The following is a 23,054-nucleotide window of genomic DNA, read 5'->3' on the forward strand; positions in this document are numbered from 1 at the left end:
AAAGGAGGGAGGGGGCTTTAGAGGCAACTACAACATGAGTAGAGTTTCAAACACTTGCAGACTCAGCTCTCAACAAGAACCAGGTACCCAACACATCGGAGAACCAACACCCGGAGAATCAGTGATGGCATTCTGGCATTCAGGAGCCTGGGGATCAATAAGCAGATGCAATTCCAAGCAGTCACCTTCATAGAGTGTTGTAAGCTGGTAAGAGGGGCCTCGCACGGCTGCACAGAGCCTGCTGGCCTGGCAGACGAGCAAATCAATCACCCATTTCAATTGTTTCACTGTTTTATTGATGTCCCTTGTGCTGTCACAGGGCCATCACCCCTCCTGCACCCAGCAGCAAAAAGGCAAGAAAGCCAGATCATGGTAGCTCCTGATGACACCAGAGTGGCCAAACTGCGTATATTTGGCCCCAGAACATGCATGTGCAAGGCCGTTTAACTACAGGCATTTAAGAGACAGCATCTCCCAGACTGGAAAAGCTGTGAGTACTGCTGGGCCTGGGCAGGACAGAAGCGTGCCTTTAGGGGTTACTTCTGAACCTTCTGCAGGGCTTGACACACGACTCAGCAGTGCCAGCACACCTACCACAACTCGCCCAGGAAATCCGAACAAGGCTCTCACTTCTGTCTTGGGAAATCGTGGAGACAGGAGTCTGTGCTCCCAAGCACAGGCTGTTTGGCACTGCCAGAGAAGAGAGAGTGGGCATCTACCAAAGCCTGGAGGGTACGTGACCTCCTGAAGCTCCCTGTGCTCCAGCTGAACTCTCCACGCAAGTCAGACCCGCAGCTTTAGACCTCAGCATCATGGAAGGTTTATTTAAAGTCATGGAGGACATAAAAACTATAGTTATAAAAGATATTAAAACAGTCCTCTGAGCCATGCTGGGCCTGGGCGAGTCCATCGAGTTTACTCCTGTGGTGCTGGAGTTTTTTTCCCTTTTCTTTTCTTCTTGGCTTTGCCCTGCTTCTGCTGGGTCTCCTGGCTGACAGTCCCCTTGGTTTTCTTTGCAGCTGGCGCCTGCTCAGCTTCACTGCCTGCATTGCCTTTTCTTTTTCTGTTCTTCTTCTTCTTTTTCTTGGCAGCCACAGCACCTCCTCCATTAACAGCTCCCTCCCCTCTCCCTGCCATCGCCACTCCTTTCTCCCCGACCCCTCTGTTCTCATTCTTCTGTTTGCTGCTACCGAGCACAAGGGCTTTTTTCTGCTTGGGGACTTCTGTTCCCAGGGGCTGCTCCTCTGGGGCTGCTGGTTCTCCATCTTCACTAGCTCCTGGTGCTACCCCATTCTCCTGGATGCCTTTCTTGCGATTCTTGCGTTTCTTGGTCTCTGGCAGGAAGCCTTTCTTCTTCCGCTTAAGGGACTCGGCTTCCTGCACAGGCTTATTGGCTGTCTTCTCCTTCTTGGGCTTCCTGCAGAGAGAACGCCAAAAATCAGGAGCAACTTAGTTTATAGCCAGGGAGCAGGGTGATCCATGCTACAGGCAGAAGCACAAGGAAGGTGCAGGAAGCACAGGCATGCTGCAAGAAGGAGCGCTCTCCCTGGAGGTGGTCCTCAGTCTGCACAGGGACTGGTTAAATGAACAGCGGGAGCCAGACCAGGACTCAAGAAGGCACATGGAGACTGGAGGAAGAATCCCCATTCCACAGACCAGACGATGCTGTACTCACCACCTTCTCGAGCACACCTACATGTGGCCCCATGCAAGGCTACAGAGACACTGTCTGTCTGTCCAAGGTGACAGCCCCAGCAAGGCCTTCACTGCACTAACAATCCCAAGAGGTCTTCCAGCAAGAACCAGACCATTCCAGTCTCATCTAGGCAGCCTCTGTACGCACCCAAGACAGCCACTGCTGCTGCTGTTCTCTGACAGAGCCCATCAGCAACTCCAACACCACCCACTCTATGCTGCTCTGCACCAGCTCAGTCCCCAGAGAGGAGTCCTGAAAAGGAACCAGGCTCTAACTCCATGGCCTGGTTTTCCATGTGAAGCTTTCTGAAGAGTTTTTCAGGCTCTCTCTCTTCAGGGTGAAAAAACACTATCCTGACAACCTGATGTTAGCGCTTGCCTCTCAGCACCTCCTCCAGGACCCTGGGCACAAACCACACCTGCTGTAGGCTTGTTCCAACTCACCTGCACAAAGATCTCTGCATGTCACAGCAAGATGGCACCAACAGTTAACAGCAGGCTGCACCCCTGGACCCCAATCCCTTCCTCAGACAGCAAGCACAAGCTCAGTGTTTCCCACCTTAGCAATCCCCCTCCTAACCACAGGCTCTACTAGCTCCTAAACCAGGCCTTATCCTTGTGCCAGCCCTGGCAACACAATGCCAAGGGACCTGTGTGAGACTGGAAAACGGCCTGGGGCTGTCACAGGGCTGGGTGAGGCCGCTGTGCCCTGCAAGCCTGTTCAAGGCATTAGAAGGGGCCACAACACCAGCTTCAGCTCCCTTGTACGATTCCTCCCTGCCTGTGAGCCCTCTCTCAGTGAGCCACATGGAAGCATTTCCCTCAGAGCCTCTTGCTGGGCTGAGATACCACAGACCAGGCCACCCACACACCAGGACCACAGCTCACAGTCATGAGCAGAGCACCCAGCATTCCCTAATGCTGTGTGTCTCACTAAATACTGCCAGCAGGAAAGGGAAACAGAAGTTCTGATTGCAAGCTATTGCTAGAAAGGAAGAAAAGATCCTACACTTTTTTTTTTTCCCCCTGGAGCAAAAGTCAAATCCAGCTGCCACTTAACACAAGAGCACTAAAGCATAAACACTGAATGCTCCCCAGCTTTCAGATCTGCAAGGCAACCACTCCAAGCATCAGGCTGGGAATCCAGACACTAAGGAGCCCAAAAATCACTGGAGAGGACTGAAGGTCCTGGCATGTCCTCTCTGGTATCCAGTCACTTCCCAGGACAGCTACTCATTCCCTCTAGCCCCACATTTGCAGAACCAATCCATAGTGATGTGGTAGGAGCTTAGTGACTCATTCTAGCCTAGAAATTCCTCTGCAACTTTGGTGACGGCTCTTAAACCAGGCCACCACTTGGGACCGCTGAAAGCAGGCACTGTACCCTTGGCTGATAAGCTGTCTTACCTCTACTGGCAAGACACAATCAGATATCAGACATGCCATACAAACCTTTTCCATCAAGGACCAATCCTAAGCACATAAGCACCTGGAACAACGAGCCTAGCACTGTTCCGAACAAGCAAAACAATGAGCATTCCAACCTCACCAACTCAGGAGCTCCACTGAACTCAAACTCCAGCCTGAGCTCAGTGCCTTGACTTCCTTTCTCTTCCTACTTCCCCACACCAGTGAAGACAAGTAGGACAGGCAGTCAGTCCCCCAGGCAAGCCAAGAAGCCAGAGTGCCAGGCATACATACGTATAATTCAGCCAGCGCATGACGTTCCAGTAGAGACAGTCGAGACGTGCCGAATTCCCAATGCCTTCTGCCTGGTACAGAGCTACCAGCACTTGGTCCAACTCCGTCAGCTTCACACACAGCTTCTGCAAGAGGCAAGTACAAACAATCTGCAAAGTGAACACAGAAGGGGCACTCACAGCAGCAGGACACAGGCCACCCTCGGGATACCACTATGGCAGGAATAACCAATCCTGCCTGGCTTCTCCAAGCTGCTGCCCTGAACACATCTGCAAAACCACTTCAATTTGGGGGCAAAAACTGGTGAGTCACACCACACCATCAGGTACAGGGTTTGCTTGGAAACTGGGTCTCTAGCATGAGAGGCACGAGTCCAACAGCTAGAACTGTAGTGGCATAAAAGTGACTGAAAGGTCCTTTGGTCCTCTTTCCTTTTCAGTCCATGGCTGGGAGCAGGGTGAAGACGACACATGACTATGCACCTATCTAAAAGAAGAGCAGCAGCATTTTCAGTCTGGTTTCTAAAGGATGCAATTGTGCTGCCTCTGGCTGCCTCTACAGCTTCCATAATCCACTGGATAATTTCAGTAAAATCAGACAGAACGGTGCATCTCAAAGGCTATTCAGTTCCTACAAGAGCCTTGGAAATAATCTCTCTCCTCCACCCACTTTCCTATTAGGTCTTCACAAAGAAACAGGCTGTGGTGTGAGCTCAGTGCTTATCAGTAGGAAACTGGGCTTCAGCAATTCTGCTGCTTGTGTTATTTTGCTCCAGTGAATAAGACCGTGTTGGAGACTAATCTGTCACCTATAGAAAAATCTTCTCATGTTCAAAAAAAGATGTTTTTCATTAGGGAAAACAAAGCCCCAGAACAAAGCTTCACTCCTGCTCACAAACCTTCTGTGTAAGTCTCAGCTTCTGGAAACGAAAATCTCTGGTGTTCAGTGGAAAGGACAGAGCAATCATCTGGGACAAAACCCAGCTCACCCTCACTGTATCCCAGGCCCTATTCTGCTGGTAACAAAGAAGATGCCACGTGCATTTGGAGAACACTGCACAAATCCTTCAAAAAGCTCTTGGAGATCAGCTCACAAGAGCTATGGATCACTCCTTCAGACATGAGGGCTTTTCTGTCGTCTAATCCAGCTAGACATTCCCTCCAGGGGTACCTCCAGTAAGAAAGGAGGTGGGATGTAGGGATGGAGCAATCACAAGGTAAAATCCAAGCGTGACACTTAAAAGAGGCCTTGGTGGTATTCAGAAGAACAGCCATTTGCCACACATCGGGTCACACACTCACCTGCTCCGCCACAGTCTTGAGGAGGAAGTTCAACAGCTCCAAGTTCTTGGCAACTTTCTCTTTCTCAGCCTTCAGGATACACTTGCCAACCATTTTCAAACTCTGCAAATTAAACAGGCAGATGGAGAATGAATACGCATTAAATGGGGAAACAAATCACTCCTCTCAGGAGAAAGCAGAAAATGAGTAACGATTGGTGGGATTAACCTGTCACCAAAATAACTCTGGAACACAAAACCCACCAAACTCTGGAAATGCTCAGGAGAGTACATGGTGGAAGTTGCTGATGTCCAGGTTAATTAAGAAACAACTGGACAAAATCAGAGCAAGCATTACCGCAAAGGCACAACCCTGCTGCTCTCCCTAGTTTCTAAGCTAAAGCACAACTGCAAACATGTTGCTGCCTCCTGGAGAAAAAAAGAGGAAAACCAGTATCTGCTCACACCCTGGCAAGGCCAGGAGGCTGCCAGACAACAGACTCACCTGAGGGACAACAGCTACTCAGCTGCAGAAGCTGGGATTTACATGTAAAGTGCTAATGCAAAAACCCATTAACACTTACGCCTAGGAAATCCCAGTTGCCAGCACGAGAACAGGGCTTGTCAATCTAGCTTAAATTCACTGAAATGACCAAGAGAAAAATCTCATCTTTGTGTTCCCTTTATGTGCTGCAGTGTTTCTGAGACACTGAAAGGTCTGGCTTAGAGGAAAATCACTCCAAAGATAGGTCAAATAAAAGCCAGAGTTATTTACAAGTGGAGAAGGGCAGAAAATAGCCATAAAAAGGCAGCTGGATCAAAGAGGCAGCCCAGGGGCTCAGGGGTACTGATCCTCTGCCTGCAGCTGGTCCTCGCAGCCCCGCTTCCATGGTAGTTTTCTTCCCCACTATTTCTGTGTGGACGCACATGTCACAGCAAGCTCTGCAGCTTGCATGGATTACACTAATACGAGACAGGATTTGCAGGAACAAGCTTATTGTAGACAGTGGCATGTGCCATCACAGCCCGTTTCTCCAGAGGAGGCTGCACTTGCGGCCAAGCTCGCTTTCGCTCCGAATCTGAACATACCAACCTGGCGAACGGCAAGGTCCATCCCAGGCTCAGCATCCTCAGTGTCTCAGGCAACACCCATCGCTGGTAAGTCACTGCACCGAGCCTGTACCCAGCGGTGGAAGGTCATAGTTCTCCAGGAGATGCAATCTCTCCCATTAGACCATCTATTGCCTTTGCTCCATTCAGATTGGAAGTAATTTCAAGGACTCTGAGCAAACTATTCTCCATCTATATCAGCATAAAGCTGGCAAATAAAGTAAAAATCCTCGTAGACACAGACAGAAGAAAGAAATTTATTCCCCAAAGCAAGTTCTTCCAGTAATGATGCCCACAACAGAAAAATAATGATGGCCAGCAAGAGTGCAAGGACCACTTCTATCAGAAAAAGTGGGGAGATCAGATAACATATCTGCAGGAACAGCAGCCTCCAAGTAGAATTATTTACTATCTGTACAGGCTTCACACCCTGGGAGTATCTTTTTTAAATAATAAAAATACAGTTATTTCCTGAGCAGGATGGTCCACTCAAGCCCTGTATTAGAAAACCACCATGTTCTGCCAGCTGGAATTCATGCTGCAACTTCATCTGACTATCAATAACTTGCTAATTACTCTCTCCTGATATAGACAGATGCGCTGCAACTCTGTTCCAGAGCTGTCATTAACCTACAAGGTCACACAATTCAACAGCTTTAAAGTCTCTCAGGTAAAATGAGAAACATTTACCTGAAGTGCGTGAAGGAAGAAAAACTTCACATGTAGGATATAACACCCTATGGGCCATGCATATGCCATTTATTAGGCTTACCACAATTAATAATAATAACAACAACAACATCATCAATTATGAAAACAAAAAAGCCGGGCTTGCATAAAAATTTTCTTTGCAATTTGAAGAACAAGATATTGCTGGGCTAATGGTCATTACCTGTGGTTAAAGTAGCTTTCAGAGAGGCTATTAAGTTGAGATCCCTGTTTTGCTAAGTTGAGAACAAGTTCACAACGAGAGAAAATCAGTGTGGATGGTCAGCTCTTCAGGACGAGAGGAATCAGGGGAGTACTGTGAAAAGGAGCTGCAGTGAAGTCAGCTGTCATTTCATCTTTGCAATATACAAACATTTTGGAATTAAGGAGGTGTTAAAAATAAATTGCATTTTCTCTTTGCTGTAGATGAGTGATGTAGATGACTACATTTAAATCACGCTGGCCTGACTCTCTCTGTTCTTGCTGCCATCCCTAGTTCCCCGAATTGCCCTGATGCTTTGAAGGGTTTGAAACAAATCCTACTGAAGTCAATAGAAAAGCCCTATAGCTCTGAACAACACCCAAGGGGCTGGTTTTCAGAAGTCTGCAAGCAGTTTTCAGGTGCTTGGGAAATGGGGAGTGTGTCTAGTTTGGGGCGTCCAACGAAATTCATGCAGACCTGTAGAACAAAAAGGGTGGCTTGCCCAGCTGGAGATAGAAGATACCACTGGTCTAGCAACATCAGTGCTGTAAGACTCAGCATCTATATTAAAAGCAGTGTTTTGCATGAGTTTAGAAACACAAGCACGCAGGGTTCCACCAGCGTAAACAGCCAGAAGCAATCCAGTACAATTTAGGTGCTCTGCAAACAAATAGCTCCCTACTGAAATGGATCACTTTTACACAGCTCTTGAAGAGCAGGAAGGAACAAGGAAGAGGGTGAGGGTGGGTGGAGAAGCCAAAGGAGCAGCAAAGCAGCAGGTAATTCATCCCTACAGAATGCACAATTTTCTCTAGTCCAGAAGCAGAATGGATTGGCTTTAAGGAAGCTGAATTCAGATAAAGTCTTACTATTTCTCTACACGTCTCTTTTTCCCTTTCCCTTCTGCTACAAAGAGTACAAAAAAAAATTTACTCCAAAGAGCTCAAAAATGACAGCACCTCTGTATGTGGTGTGGTTGAGACAGTCAAGCCTCCTTAAAGGCTTGAGTCCAACTCCTGCTCAGCTCAGTGTCACCTGTTATCCTGATCTCATCACCACTGTCTTCCCCAGTACGCATTACACAAGATGGTATCTTCTGCCACGCATTGCTTCACTCTCATCCTCCCATAGCAGGGAGTGTACACAGCAGAGCATTTGCTCCGATGGGATTTGTGTTAGCACGAGACATCAACATAAGTGTGCTGCGCTCTGGTTACGTACAAGAAGCTGACTTTGGATTGGGGCTGCTGGCAAGCCTTGGGGAACCGCTCCCAAGGAATGAAATCCCAAGTCTCTTCGATGGGAACTGGGTCCAAACCTCAAAAGCAGCTTTCCCAAGTATTTGTCATAAATTCTTACTACATAAGGTGCCAACCATTGTCTGTACGTTACGGATTCTCACAGCAGATTGCTTTGGTCTGCTCCCTCGCTCAGCTATCTGAAAGACGAAATTAGCACTGCCACCCCAATTGCACAGGTCAATCATTTTACTGTGATTTCATTTGAGGAATGTATAAAATACAATCATAAAATTAAAGCAAAAGCTATTATGTAACAGATGGCAAATTGCAACACATGTCAAACATGCCTTAAAAGGAAAAGTAGCATTTCAGTCATCTGGAGCATCCTTAGGAGAGCCTCAAACACCAATTAGATCGCAAAAGACTTGCAGGAGGTTGGCAAGTATCTCCATTTTACATAGCAAGACTGAGGCACAAAGCAGGGGTTTTGCTTCCAGCTATGCTACAGGTCAGTGGTGGAGGGTTAAGGGAAAACCCAGAAGAACTTGTCTAACCACCTGTTCTGTGATTCTCTGCCATGCTCTGTTCACAAAGGTATTCAACGCTCCCTTCCACTGACTTCTGAAAGCATTGCCAGCATAAGAGTCACACAGCCCAATCGCTCAGTAATAAAAGCAGAGAGACCATGTGGCTTATGCTCAACAGCCACACTTGCATCACTTGCTGATTATGTTGTTTTTCTCCCATTTTCTGCTTTTCTTACTCTGCTCCTTCAGTAACAGCCAGTCCCACTTTACAGGGAATCTCAGTTCCAGTTATGGCTCCATAATACCTGTGATGGTTAATCACACCTGTACATCTGAGCTGTCAGCAGATCTGGCCAGGTCATTTTCCACAAGAGAAAAATATGGAGGCAGTTTTCACAGCTGGAACTCCCATCTCATCTCAAGCCAATACAGCAATACAGTTCCTGCCTCGCCCTACGTGGATTCAGCTGGTAGAGATGGTTTTGTCTTGTTACGTCAAACACACTGCTCCCAAAAGCCTCTGGCTGTTTCTGGTGGATGGTAATGCCGGGTCCAAAGTTCTCTGCTTCTAGGATTGCTACAAGAACAGCACACCCCCAGCATCCTATCAATCAGTGGGGTTTTTAATATCCCTAATTCCTGTATAACACATGGAGGTATCCCAACCACTGTAGATTCCAACCTTCATTCCATCTCTCATTGCTCTTCACAGCATTCCTTCATCTTTGCAAAGTATAAAACAAGTTTGGTTTAGAGCACAGGAGGTGAATACCTGCAGTAATTCAGCCGTACAAACAGGACAGAGGGCTGGCAGCTAGTTAACCACACAGCTCCATGCCTCAGGTCCCAGGTAGGATTTTAGTCTAAGCTCCACTGAAACCTGCAATACAGCAAGAAGTGTTGCATGTGCATCTAGAGCCAAAGTCAGCATCCCGGCCACTGCCCAGCTTTCCCTGCAGGGAGATGGCAATATGCTGTCATGGGGAGCCAGGCAATGTTTCTGGAAGCCTCCGCATTCACACCTGCCTGCACCTCTTCCCCTCTCACAGGTACCACAGTGCAGGGGATACAGTTAGCCCAGACTTACAAGACACAGCAGTACCTCAAGAATGCAGAGGAGTGTTCTGCTACCAAGAGATGAGCACATTTCCTAGTTGGAAGTTTGAACACCATTTAATATTTATGCATTCCCAGCACATCCTTCAGCCTATTTCATTGTTCAAAACAGCCAGCCCTTCCCCTCTGTGGGATCAGCCTGACAGATCCATCACTGCTCCGTGAGCTGGAGGAGCCTGGCCAACCTGCATTCTTGCCGCAGGCTGTGCTATCTCCATCCTTCCCCCTCCTCCCCCACAACAGACTTGATGCTGATGGATAAATGTGCAGATTCATGGCTGAATGCAGTGCCAAGTGCTTTCTGCAAAACACGTACCTCCACCCGCCCTGCACGACCTTACACCCCCTGGCACAGCCCAAGGTTGCTAAGGTAAACTCTCTTCTCCAGCAGCAAATAGTTCAGCAAAATTTCCACCCTACTGAACGTCCACAGTCACGACAAGAAATCACCTAACAGGTCTGATCTCAGTCTGCTCACTGCTTTCACGCTGTGAAAGCTAACGCTCTGCCCTGGCTCCATGCTGCATGAAGGGTCCCAGAGCAAAGACCCAACCTGGCATTTTGCTGCTGTTGTGGCTCAGGTCCCTATGGTGGAGTCACATCCAGAGGGACCCCAGCAAGTAGGTTTGGGGCCCTACAAGCATATGCCCATTACCTGAGCCAAAGCACAAGATCTCCCATGTCAATATACAGGTAAGCTGAGAGGTTTGGGAGGGACACAGCCTTCCTCTGCTATTTAGAGGCTAATAACAAACTGACAACCAAATGAAGTATTTTAGTATTCTGTACGCTCATAGCTCCTGTTATTATCTGATGTAAGCACCCTCACCTCACCTGTAATTACTCTCACTCTTCTCGTGAGAGGTAAGAGGTAAGCCAGCACAATTCCCTCCATTTCACAGAGGCTCAGAGAGGCCAAGTAACATGACTGAGTCACAAGGACCATGACAGAGCCAGGAATCAACTCTGAGATTCCCAAAACCCAGACAAGCCACCCCCAAATCCTTCTTTTCACAACAATGTTCACTATACAATAGAAGAACCCAACCTAGAACTTAGGGCTAAATAATGGAAGACAAAGAGGGGAGGAGGGAAGAGTCTGCCACTTCACACCAGTTTCCATCTGTCCACAGAACCAGATCCATTTCCAAGTCCACATACACGGGTACCCAAGCACACAAGGAGAGGTTCTCACACCACCCACCTGAACGCACAGCAGCTTCTGCCAAGAGCACTAAAAGGAGGAAAAAAAAGCAGTGACAGTCCCTCCTCCCTCCATTCTCTCTAAGATTCTCAAGACTGAAAGTATAAATGTTCAAAACTTTTTTCCTTGCATCTCTAGCAGAAACAAGTCATCAAGAAATGCTCACAAAGGAATGGAACCACCAAGCTTCTGCTTGTCCATGACTGAGAGAGAGAAGGAAGGTAGGGGACTAAGTAGACCCACATGCTGAAGGATACAACTAAAGGGCATTTTTTGCAATGTTTATTTTGGCTGTTATTAGAGGGAGGAGCCCACAAATCCAACAGCCATTGTCACAGAAAATGTCAATGCTTTCCCAAGTTTAAAGATTTTTTTTTTTCCATAGACCGTATGAAAATGCAGCAGGGAAAAACCATACAGGACAGCTGAGGGAACAGAGGAGAATGAGTTCTCCACAGGGACATCCAGTACTCTGAAAGCACGTCAAAGATATCAGTTAAATCACTGCTGGCCTCATTTTACAAGCTAAGAGGCTGAGAAAGGGCAATGAATTAAGAATTTATAAAAGATGGACAGATAAAAGTTCAGGCAATCTTTAAGAAAAAAAATTGAAGAATGGCTTTTTTAGAGATTTGATGAAATCACTGTTAATAATTTATCTCCCTACAAATTAAGACACTGATAACCAAACGTGATGCCCTTCAGGAATGAAGGGTACATCTACACTGGAAGGCTATATGGTATATCTCTCTCTCCCCCACACATTCTGAGTGGCTCCAGCTAGTTATTTTAAATCTCTAGCTGAACAACACAATAGCAACAAAACCTTCTAATGTCATACAGTAAAAGTCTTCAGAGCACATACAGTAACTTTCAAACGATAGGAGTCTTGGAAAAGAGCTCTTGGGTTATCTATACCAGCCCTTGCACATGCCACGTAATGTAGTCTGTGTACATTCATGCCTTTCTACAGAAACATGGTTGCCTGCCCAGGCCAAGTCTAAGTAACCATCTAAGTGGAAGGAGGCATCACATGCATCTCATTAGGATCACGTGTGTATTTATGGGAAAGTCTCCAGTCCTGGTGACTGGGAGAGCTTTGGTCTTGCACTGAAGTTACGTATCAGATTCTGCATGCATTTTTACATTCCAGGATGCCTTAATCCCATTTGGGCTTCAAACAGCCAAAACCTGCACGCTATCTGTTCTGCCCATCCCTTATGACATTGACAAAACAAGCAAAGGGAAAAATAGTAGTAAAGTTGGGCCCTTCCTATGATGTAGAAGACAGACAAAGGGAACCCTCAGGAAACTGCTGTGTACAAGCCAGAGAAAGCAGCTTAACCAACAGTTTGTCTGAGGGCTGTTTAGTTTTCAAATTGCTCGGCGGTAAAAATACACTTTTTCTGGAACATTCCTCAAAATCCTTTCCCACTTCCCCCTTTCACATTGTAACTGGGAGTTTCAGCATAAGCTGGGAGTTACCCAAAGCACCTCAGCTCAGGAGGGCAAGCCAGTCCCTGGGAACAGGATGACAAAAAAAAGGTAATGAAACTCTGTGTTCAGATCCTGGAGCTTCCTGCCCCAAATCTGTCAATGAGTTACTGAAAAACTGGCAGGGCTTCAGGATCACTCTAAAGCCAAGACAGCAACTTTGTAATGTATCAGAAAGAAAACAGAAATACATCTAACAAGGGGAACAAACACCAAAATGTGCCCACAGTGACAACTGGGAGAACTGAAAGACAAATTGAGAGGAGCTTCATATCAGAAAGACAGCGTGTGAGCCCAGGCAGCCCCACAGAGACCCCTCACCCAAACTGTGCGACAGTTCCCTACATGAAACAGGGAACTTGGACCTCTCAGGTTCTGCCACCAGCCTCATTGCATGACTCCGGTCAGTTTGAATTCAAAACAACCAGCATCCTCCTTAGAGAACATGGTGACAAAGATTGCTATCCAACACACTGGGCTGTCCTGAAGCCAAGTTAAGAAACAGTCAGATTGTCCATGAACAAAGAAGGTCTCTGGGATGTCTCAGGAAACCCAACTTTGATTCTTGGCTCAGCTCCCAGCCAAGAACATCACCTGTAAAACAAGGCGAACGGCTTGAGCAAACTAAATACATTAGCTCTTGGGTTTCTGCAAAATACTTTCTTCATTACATCAACAACTCACTGGTTTGAACTCCCTCTGTAAAGTGCTTTGAGACCTACTGATAAAAGAACAAAGCTCTCCTGAAGAGAAAGAAGTCTCTCTCAGATGCTCTAGCATCTCAGGTGAGCTCTGTCATTTACAACATGAAGCAACACTATTTATACTGTAAACACAACCAAGCCGTCTAGACTCCAAACATTAGAATAAACTTGAACAACTGCAGCAAGGTTCTGCTTTGTGTAAAGTAACTATTTAGGACTTGGGAGGCCAAAACTGTGCCAGAGCTCTTTCTCTGCCTCCTCCCCTTTGCTGTCTCAGGGCTTGTGGACACAGCTTTCTGCCCAGGTGACCCAGCAGAACAGAAGAGCACCAACAGCAAGCAGGGCTCTCACAAGAGCAAGCCGACTCCGAAGTACCCACCAGGATATCAAGACTTCCCTCGTTAACAGTCAGCAGATGGCAAACATGAATCCCTCATAACTGTGATATATGTTTTATAAGCATGCTTAAACATTTTGGGAACAAATAAGGTCAAGTTAGCTTATGTAAGCGCAAGAGCCGTTGCCTCACAGCAGCCAGAGCTGCTATTTCAGGAAGCTGTCTCTTCATTTAAAGTCCCTGGCTGTTGATTCTGCCTCATCTGCCTCTTAGTTTTGCACGCATAATTCAATGATATCCAAGACTGCAGTTTTCTCACATTGCTTCTTTCCCAGTTCCAGCACATATCACTGCCTAAAACCACCCCAGGCTCACTGCTCCTCACCAAGTGATCTGCAGGTATGCGATGCAATCGCTGAGGCAAGACAGGATGAGAAGGCAGACACCAGAAGATGGCATCCCTTCCTCTCTCACAGCCTTACACCTGCAAGAGCAATCCTGCACTTCAAGAGCTACCAGCCCCATAGCTGCAAATCTGACCAAGGACACGGGGAGCAAAGCCTTCGGGTGACAGCTTCCTCATGAACAATATTGCTGCTTGAATTACCAGCGCACATCAGTACAGTCAGTCAAAGAGCTGTCCCTCCCAGGTTATTTAACACTTCTCCCTGGGTCAAAGAAACATATAAAATTCTGCATTATCATTTATTCCTCTTGAAACAGCTGTCTGTGAGGGATGGTGGCAGGCCAATGGCAGCAAATGCAGACCTTTCAACTAGAGGTAGGGCAGCAAAACATCATCATTTTCCACAGCATCACGAACTACTGCTCTCAGGCAAGGTTCTCATGGGTGAGCACTCACATGCCAACATCTACCCACTTACATATCTGCCTCCAAAATCATGGCTGACCTGGAATGGCTCACTGACAGAAGTCTCAGACAAAAAGGGACGAGGACTGAGCCGCAGGAGAAACCGAATTCTGCAAAGGCATGTGTGGGCATCAGGGACAGAAAGGGCTATCATTTAGCCCAAGCTCTTGCCTAACACAGTCCAAGCAAACTCACCCCATAATTTCAACATCGAGCCCATAACTGCCACCCAACCTGCAGCTCCTCTTTCAGTCAAGCACACAATCCCCACCTGGAGATTCAGAGCTAATAAACTCTTGAGCAAGATATTTTAATGGTGGATTACTCTCTTTGACTAATACATACTTTCTACAGAGTTTGCTCAGTTTCTAGCCTCTGACTTCTGCTACAAGGGCTTTTTCAGGCCAAAAAGAGAACTACCACCTATATGCTACTGCCAGTTAATAGTATGGGAAGCCTCCTGCCTGCAGGGTATACCTTGGACAGCCCAAACAAACTGACAATATTGTCAAGGAATTTTCCTTTAAACACAGATGACCACGGAAATGAGAGGCACTGAGGAAGCTTTGGTAGCAAAGCTCATTAAAATAGTGTATGGGTTGCGAGTTGTTAAACTTTCCCTGACAAGAACAACATAAAGGCATTGTAAATGTTTGTGGTTTCCCAGTGAATCACCCAGTTCTGCAGGTATTCAGCTGCTAGAGAGAAACATGGAGATGACCGGGCTGGAAGGAGTGGCATGTTTTATGTATGGAAAATAAAATCATACCTAAGTCCACCCATTAGATTCCTGGATTCCTGACGTAACCATTAAATAAAAGCTATTTAATGAAACCCAGGATTACCTGCTTCCTCAAGAATTATAAACAGCACCTCTGAATTCCGTGATTTAAACTTGCTTAGATTTTGTCCCTCCTTGACGAAAGAAAACAGAGCTAATTGTTCTGGTCCAATACAATAAATTACAGAATGGCCTAAATTACCATGTAACCAGCATTTAAAGAAGGAAGTTAAGAATGAAAGCTACACTTAGAAAGAGCTCAATACTACAGTTACGTAGGAACGCCAAGACTGGAGTCTCCCATGTTGTCAAGTTTAGTCACCACATAATTAATTTGGCTGTTTGGTTCCCCCCACATCAATCCACACAAATATAACTGAATGGCACTTGCTCCTTCAGTCTCCTGTCCCACAGATCACCTCCTACATAATAGCTGCACCCAAAAACTGTCCTCAGGTACAATCTGCACTTGCCACTGAATGAGGAGCCCTGCAATTTCTGTCACCGTTTTTTCCGTACAAATTATTTTCCAATGTATTTTAAGGTTTCCCTGATAAATAGTATTCGCAAGGGAGTCTGGTGCAGAAGGCCTGCAACGCAGTCAGAAGTCTAGTGCACCTCAGCTCTCTTTGGCCCTGAAGTTCATTCAAATACAGAACTTCCACAACATTTTCTGAAATTAAGTCAATGTTCACGATACCTTTCAATTCAAAACTTATTTTTTAAAACCACCTTAAATTCATCTGAATGAGTGTATTCCCTAAAACTCGAACTTTGTCCCTTGGATCCATACACAGGCACTGCTGAGCTGTACCAGGCACATTTCTTGCACTCTGTGAAAATACATCTAAATAGTGGTGTTACAAGAATGCTGTGGTCCTGGTGGACACTACTCGGACCTGGTGCGAGCAGGCACAACGTGAGTGCCAAGCATGGCTGCAGACTCCAGCTCCGAGACCCAGCACCACACTAGTAAAAGCAGCACCCATTAGGTGCTATCCACACATTTAACATGTTGAAGCTTGTTACCTCTGTCACTTGGCTGATGCTTTCTCTGATCAATTCCTCCCACTCCTCCTCCGTCATGAAGAGCTTCAGTTCACGAAGTAGCAGAACATTCTGGAGAAGCAAACAGGCCTGGGCCTGAAAGAGAAAGGGGAGAGGAGACGTGAAACTCTGCACTCTCTAGGGAAGATGTTAGCAATGCAAATACCCCGCTGAAGCAAACAGCTAAGCACAGCATCCAGGGAATGCCACGTTACAGGTGCTGTGTACCCTCACCAACATGTACGTCTCTCTGTTAGAAAACATTCTCCAGACCCTTACAGGGTCGCTCCTCAGGAGACAGGGTGGTGGGTTTTGGTTGAATGCACATACGTAAAAGAGAAGGTCAAAGGAGAGGGGAAGGATCCTGCTGCTTCTAGATTTAGGCATTAATATCCAAAATATACTTTAGTAGCTGCTCTGAGTGCAACGCTTTCTGTCTCCAAAAGTCTTCAGGCAGCCCTTTGCGTGACTGTACCCCTTACCATGCCCTGATGAATGCAGTAGGCACAAATAAACAAAAATAAAAGCTGGCAGGTTAGCAAATGCCTCATTTCAAAGGAACCCTAGATGGAAACTGCTGTTCAGAGCAGCACTCAGCCTTGCCCTGGAGTCAGACTTGCTCATTAAGCCTCTACGTTAACACAGCAATGAAAACAGTAGCCACTAGAAAACCAACAGTAATCTGCAATCTTCCTACAAGTCCTTTTCTATTCCAGAATTCCTATTTTAAGACTTTCTTAGGTAAAAGAAAAACACAGCAATAGACAAAAGCAAATGACAGAAATGCACGGAATACACTAATGAGGATTAGCGCAAATAGTTTAGAGGATTTAAAGGGAAAATTTTTGTAGCAGCATGGAATTAGTGAGCAAATTCTACCCACATATAAAGAAAAAACGTTGCCTCTAGCTGCCATCACACAGACTGAATTGAATGCAGGTATAAATACCAAAAATCATTGGGAATTACATCAACAGTTAATCTCATCCTAAGAAAGGAAGGGCTGCCATTTTTTAACCACATGTTGCAAGTGAACCCACGCTACAGAAAACAACCCAGCAGAGTTTGTAAAACTCTTCATCAAAAACACCATTGAGATCAAAAGTCTAACAGGCCTCAAGAAAAAAAATGCAGCTTGGTGATACCCAGCCTGGCCTCCAGATACCCCTTAGGTCCAAAGGCAACCTGGAAAACATGTAGCAGAAGGCTAAAAACTGGCCATATGTTACCCACACTTCTACTGGAGCATTTTTAGGGAACTATTTACTGAAGAATTCAAAGTGAGAGAAGAGAAGAAATCCCTGGATCTCCTGAGAGCAATAACACCATCCAAAGTTGTAGGCAGTCGAACAGAACACCTCATGAGCTCAAAGGAGGTTTGTTACCTATACAACATACTCCAGGCTTCTGGGAGGGACAGGACACTGAACACAGCCCCCCCCCCACTGCATAATTCCAGCACTTGTATTTGTGTTCCAACAGAGTAATGTCACACATCTATGTAAGCTTACCTCCAGTTTGCACCAGGATGGCCAACAAAGAGAATTAACCGAATAGAGAGAGCTTTCACTCACAAATGGGAATTCTGCTCTTTACTTGAGGGAGAAAATGTGGCAGGGAACCAACGAGACTACATCAAAAGATTTATGTTGATTTAATGAGAGAGAGTGCCCTAATGCCATATTTGAGGCAGGCAAGCTTACATACTCCTTGTAATTATGGGGAGTCTGTGTCTTGCAGAACAAATTATGGCATGTCTGCATGCATGTACCAAATGTAGTGGAAAGTCACTTCAGTGCAATTACAAAGAGAACGTGACCCTCGGAGTAGATGAAAGGCCGTAATTCATTCTGAAAAGCTCAGGCAGGGTCATAAACCTCAAGGCACCGTCTCTTCTTTGCCAATTACAAAAGCATTTATACTGCAAGTGGGTGCAAAGCACAGAGAAGGGTCCTGTTAAGCTACTCTGATAGTACCTCAGGACTACAGATTTACTCAAGAGGCAGACAGAGGACCAGAGGTAACAGTGATAATGGCCTGCTCAGGAATCGTACCAGTCAGCAGCAGGTGGGAGCACTGCAAGTCAGTTGGGAAAAGAACAGGAAAGAAATTAAAGCCATCCAAAGGAACAGCGAGCTCTGGAGACCTGAGACTCAAATGTTGGAATGACAGAACAGACTCTGAATGGGACCCAGTCCTCAGTAAGCACTAAGCTTGAAAATGACTTTAAGAGAAAGTCTCAACATTCCCTTCTGTGCGTCATAAATGAGGAAGTCAAAACACCCAGTCATCCGAGAACCCTGGCTGGTGCTATCACTCTTCAGTAATTTTGTCACACTCCTAACTATCACGCCTCCAGCCTGTGTAGATTAGATTCAAGCAAAGAGAAAATACATTTTGAGTTTCATGCAATTAAAACATTGCTATTGCTGTACCCAACACGATCTTGTGTTTCCTGATTGTTTTTTAACCCAATGATAATTCAGTACTAAGCATGAACAACTTTTCTCATTTTAAAGAATAAAAATAAAAGATTTACTTGCTGGTTGAAATCAAATTTGGCTCAGGAACATCTCAGTCAGAGAGCAAACGTGACACTAATAGTTACAAGGTCCTCAGTGCCCACTACCATGCTATGCTGTAGTTTAAGGTTATCATATTCATCACCTCCTCACCAAGACTTTTAAGTGCAAGGCCACACACGAACACCTTAGGAGGAGACAAGCCACCCCAGCTAGTTCAAATCTTTTGCATCAGAACACTATCAACCCCCATAATTCCTCACAGTCCATCATTTACCCGTAACACCCTCATGATGTGCCTTTTATACATGATACAGAGAGCAGCTGCACATTTTACCATCCCATCACACAATCAGAAGTTTGGGAAGTACTCCCACAAAATCCAGCACAGACCAGGAGCTCAACAACTACCCAGTTCTGTCCCTCTCCCTCCTGCCCTCCCCAGCATCACTGATTTTTTTGACTGTCTTACAAGCATTTGGCAATTTTGAAGGCTGCCAGAACAATACTGTTCCCAAGAATATCAGAGAGTATTCTCTGCATTTTCTCAGTGCCAAATCAAGCCTGCTGTGTTCATGACAGCCCTACGAGAGAGCCAAGTATTATCAACACTTCACAAATGGACAAAAATAGCAGAAGACCCAAGAGTCCCAGCTACCAAACTCTTACCCAGTTCAGAAGAGAAAGTTGTCCCCCCTCCCACATATGCACCATCTCCGAAATGAGAACGTGTGCAAATAGTCACAAGCAGCTGACAGTCACATTGGAGCTTTTTATTAAGGGTGGAGAACACTGTAGCCCATCCTGTGCCCTAGGAGCCACCCAGTTGCCTCATCGAAACATTTTCTCCTTAACGTCAGTTTTTAAAAAGAAAGACTATAAAATAGTAAAAACATAAATAAGTGAAGTCCATTCAAGCAGGGATAGTGGACACATACATACACTCCCACATATATCTATCAACCACACGACTAAATGAGGCAGAAACACCCATTATCAGTCCCTGTGGGAGAAGGGAACAAACAATAACTAACTGCAGTGCTGACCCTGTGATTTTTTGCCAGCTTTGCTTATTTCTTTCTTATCTACAATGATTACCCAAAATGGCATTCAGTATAAATGGTCAAGATTTCTTTCTGAAATAGTAAAGGTGCTCAGTGCAGTAACTGAGATGCGCTGGTAACTCCCAGATGTGCTCACCTACCTTATTTAGGTGGTACAAAGGAGTGCAAGCTGGCGGGGCTGCTGGGTTATACAACCTACCCTTACCTTCTGCAGTAAAGGACAAGACATGCCGCCTGACTATTTAAAAGGGCAAGCAATGGATTAACCCCTACCCATTCAGCCACTGTTTTCTTACTGAAAGCAAATATCTAGCAGAGGTGTAGCAGCCGTGTAGGTCAGCAGAGCAGTTCTCCCCAGTCACTGTGCAGGTGACCCACCATCCAGGTGAGCTGGATGAAGGGGAACAGATCGAGATGTCTTTCAATCACTGCAGTTGTGAAAGAAAAAAGCCAAAAACAAACAAGCCTTTGCAATCATGTAGAGATTCTGTTTGCAACGTTGGAGAGGTGAAGGCATGACCTAAATTCAGGTTTGTTTTCAAAGAAAAGCACACTGTTAATAAGATGACACTTGTTTCTAATGTGAAAAGAAATGCTTTTCTCAGTCCCAAGCGTTTTAGGAGGCTGGCTGGAGGCGGCTTTGCAAGTAAGTGAAAAAAGATACATACCACACAGACACACTCCCATGAGAAAAAACACTGAAATCAGCAGTTACCCTCTGCCACCATCAGAGGACAGTGAAACTGAAGATGTTCCCACACTGCAACATGCTGAACACCAAGTCTGAGTTTTCACACAGCCATCTTGTCAGATGATCTCAAAGCAGCTTGCAGGCTACAGCTGATTAACCCTTCCAAACTCCCTTATGGCATTTCCAGCTTAGAGCAGAGAGGCAGTAAGTTTAACTGGCTTGCCTGAAGCACATGGCAGGACAGAAACGTCTCATTAGGTCTGACCCAGGACAGTATTTGAGCTACATCAGACCTCCCTGCACATTATAACAGAAGCAGTGGGGAGTTTAAATGCTTACCAAAGACATCAAGATGGATTTTCCCCACCTTATGCCTATTGTTTTTGCATCGTGGACACGGTTTTACCAACATGAAGCATGTCAGCAGTGTGGCAAGAGCTTCTTTTTCCCTTTACATATATAATACACATAAAACAAGAAAACATTACCTGGAAAAATACAAGTTTATGCAACTCATATTTTTAGAGCTGAAGAAGCATCAGGAGCTTTAGTGCTATCACCATTTCACTGCTCTTGGAAGTCCAGGAGACAAAAATATACAGGTGGTATCACACCAGAGAGGCTTACTGGTATTTCAGAGCACTGATGTCTCCCTTCTGGCATACACACTACAGCAGCAAAGCCACAGCGTAACATGACCTGCCAGGACACATTACAAAGCAGCAGCTCTCTGGATGTAATCCTCAGCATTAAGGCTATTCTACAACCATAGGGACATGGCAAAAAAATAATTGCACTTCTAGAAATTCTCACCTACTTGTCATGACAATATTTAACAGAGGACTTAAACTTGTGACTAACTTAAAAATCTGGAGTTTCACACAGTCTGTTGACCTCAACAGGACCAAGCTGCAAATTCTCTGGGGGAGGCGAAGAGGAAAAAAAAAAGGACTCTTTCTAAGTTAAGGAAAAACAAAAAATTATCCTTCGAGATCCTTAACAAGTATCCTCACTGAACAAGCATCAAACGCCAATTACTAATTTACAACATACAAAACTTATTTGAAGGCTTTAGATGTAAAAAGTGAAAACCAGAGGTGATTAAGAAACATTTGCCAAATTAATTTTCCTCAACCCACAAGCTGTAGCTGCAGTATTTCACACATGGCATACGCACACACACACGTTCCATATATATTTCAAATTCAAGGGGAAGGGAGGACAAGGCAAAGCCCTGGCTGTGGCTTAAGAAAACTATTTTGAGAACAAAATTAATTTTTAACCTCCTCATCAGTGCTGGAACAAGGCACATACAAGCAGTGGAGCCAATATTCTCCTTTAGCCACTCTCTAAAAGGTTTCAGAGAGGCAAGTGCTAGTGCCTTCTGGCATAAATGGGACTGCTACGACACCATGGCTGCCATGTTCGGTTATGCAGAACTGCCCATGCCAGGACACTTGAGCATCTCTGTAACTATTTCTTGGTTTAAAAATGTGCTGCCAATGCTCCAAGGCAGTATCATAAACTAGACATCTAGTTCTACCCTAACTTCACCCTGTCGTCCCCGCTGATGAAGGGACCCAGGGAGTGCTTCTCCTGCACCCTGTTCCTGGCTGCCCCCTCTGTCCTGCCTGCCCCAGAGACATTGCCAGGCTCAAGCAGAGCTCGAAGCCCAGCTGTGCACCACGCTGCAGCAGCCAGGATGAGGCAGCCTCCCATGCAGAGCTTCTGTCTGCAGGGCCCGTTGCACACCGGGACACGGGCAAAACACGCCTGCGTGACAGCACTGTCACAGCGCGGTGCCCAGGCTGCACGGCCAGCGCTCGGCAGGAAAGCCGCGTTATCCGTCACTAGACAAGACTCCTGGTGCCTGCAAGCAGAGTCAAAGACAGCTCATGCTCGCCCAGGAAAGACCACGAAAATTTCTGAACGATCATCTGGCTCAGGAGCTGAATTCAGTATTTCCTGCTACAATCCAGTGTCTTCAGACTAATCAATCGGCTCTTTCAAGACGTTCCCTCAGCCATCCTTGACGAGGTCCAATTTGCTGTCAGAGGTAGGCAGAACATGAGCAGGATATAATTTGGCCAGCACAGAAGTTGTCCTACCAGATGCCAGTTTCCAGGACTGCAAATTCACCTTCTTGCCTCCAGGAACAGACAATGCACAACAATGCTGTAAAAGTAAACACTGACCAGGAACCCCCACCCATCAACCACTACCCCCTGCTCCCACACCTTCCCTGTGCACCAAACACCATGCTCTGGGCCAGAAAGGTGCTTCCTCCTAGCCCTCCCTCACTCTGGCCTTGCCAGAAAAACACTAAAGAGGAGATTTATGAGCCCGGGAACAAAATTCTCCTTGCCAAAAAGTGATCAAAACTGATGATATTTTACAGCTTAAATTAAATTCCTGTGACAAATGGATGAGAAAAATTTTGCAAAGCTAGTTAATTACAACATATAAAGCATTTAAGTGACACCTAAATCATATTTTACATCCTTGGATGAGAAAGGGAATCTTAGTGTACTCCCACCAAACATCCTAGGTCATCAAGCTCTTGCAATTTTCAGTGTTTTAGAATAAGCCAACCTACACTGCAACCCTTTCATGCAAAGTAGGTTGTACCTGTTCTTCCTTCCTAGTAAAAAAGCAGTTTTCCACAGATACAGCAGGATGCTCTCCATCCAGGAACCTTTAAACAACTCACAACAGCTTGCACGTTAGCACATTGAAAATAATTGTCACACATGAGACACA

The 23,054-nt window shown here is 45.8% G+C and overlaps 1 protein-coding gene across 1 annotated transcript in view; it reads right to left on the bottom strand.

The window, feature by feature from the left end:
• Window positions 1-219: 219 nt before the first annotated feature.
• The window catches only part of MYBBP1A (MYB binding protein 1a), a 56,355-nt gene continuing 33,520 nt past the window's right edge, over window positions 220-23,054 (bottom strand). Inside the window, exons 24-27 of the mRNA XM_068415512.1 lie at window positions 16,000-16,113; window positions 4,698-4,799; window positions 3,397-3,521; window positions 220-1,417 (exon numbers count right to left, since the gene is read on the bottom strand). Of these exons, the coding sequence (XP_068271613.1) occupies window positions 916-1,417; window positions 3,397-3,521; window positions 4,698-4,799; window positions 16,000-16,113 (843 nt within the window). The 3' untranslated portion in view covers window positions 220-915. The remainder of the gene's footprint in view (window positions 1,418-3,396; window positions 3,522-4,697; window positions 4,800-15,999; window positions 16,114-23,054) is intronic.

Source organism: Nyctibius grandis, chromosome 18, assembly GCF_013368605.1.
Source record: "Nyctibius grandis isolate bNycGra1 chromosome 18, bNycGra1.pri, whole genome shotgun sequence".
In the NCBI taxonomy this organism is placed as follows: domain Eukaryota; kingdom Metazoa; phylum Chordata; class Aves; order Nyctibiiformes; family Nyctibiidae; genus Nyctibius; species Nyctibius grandis.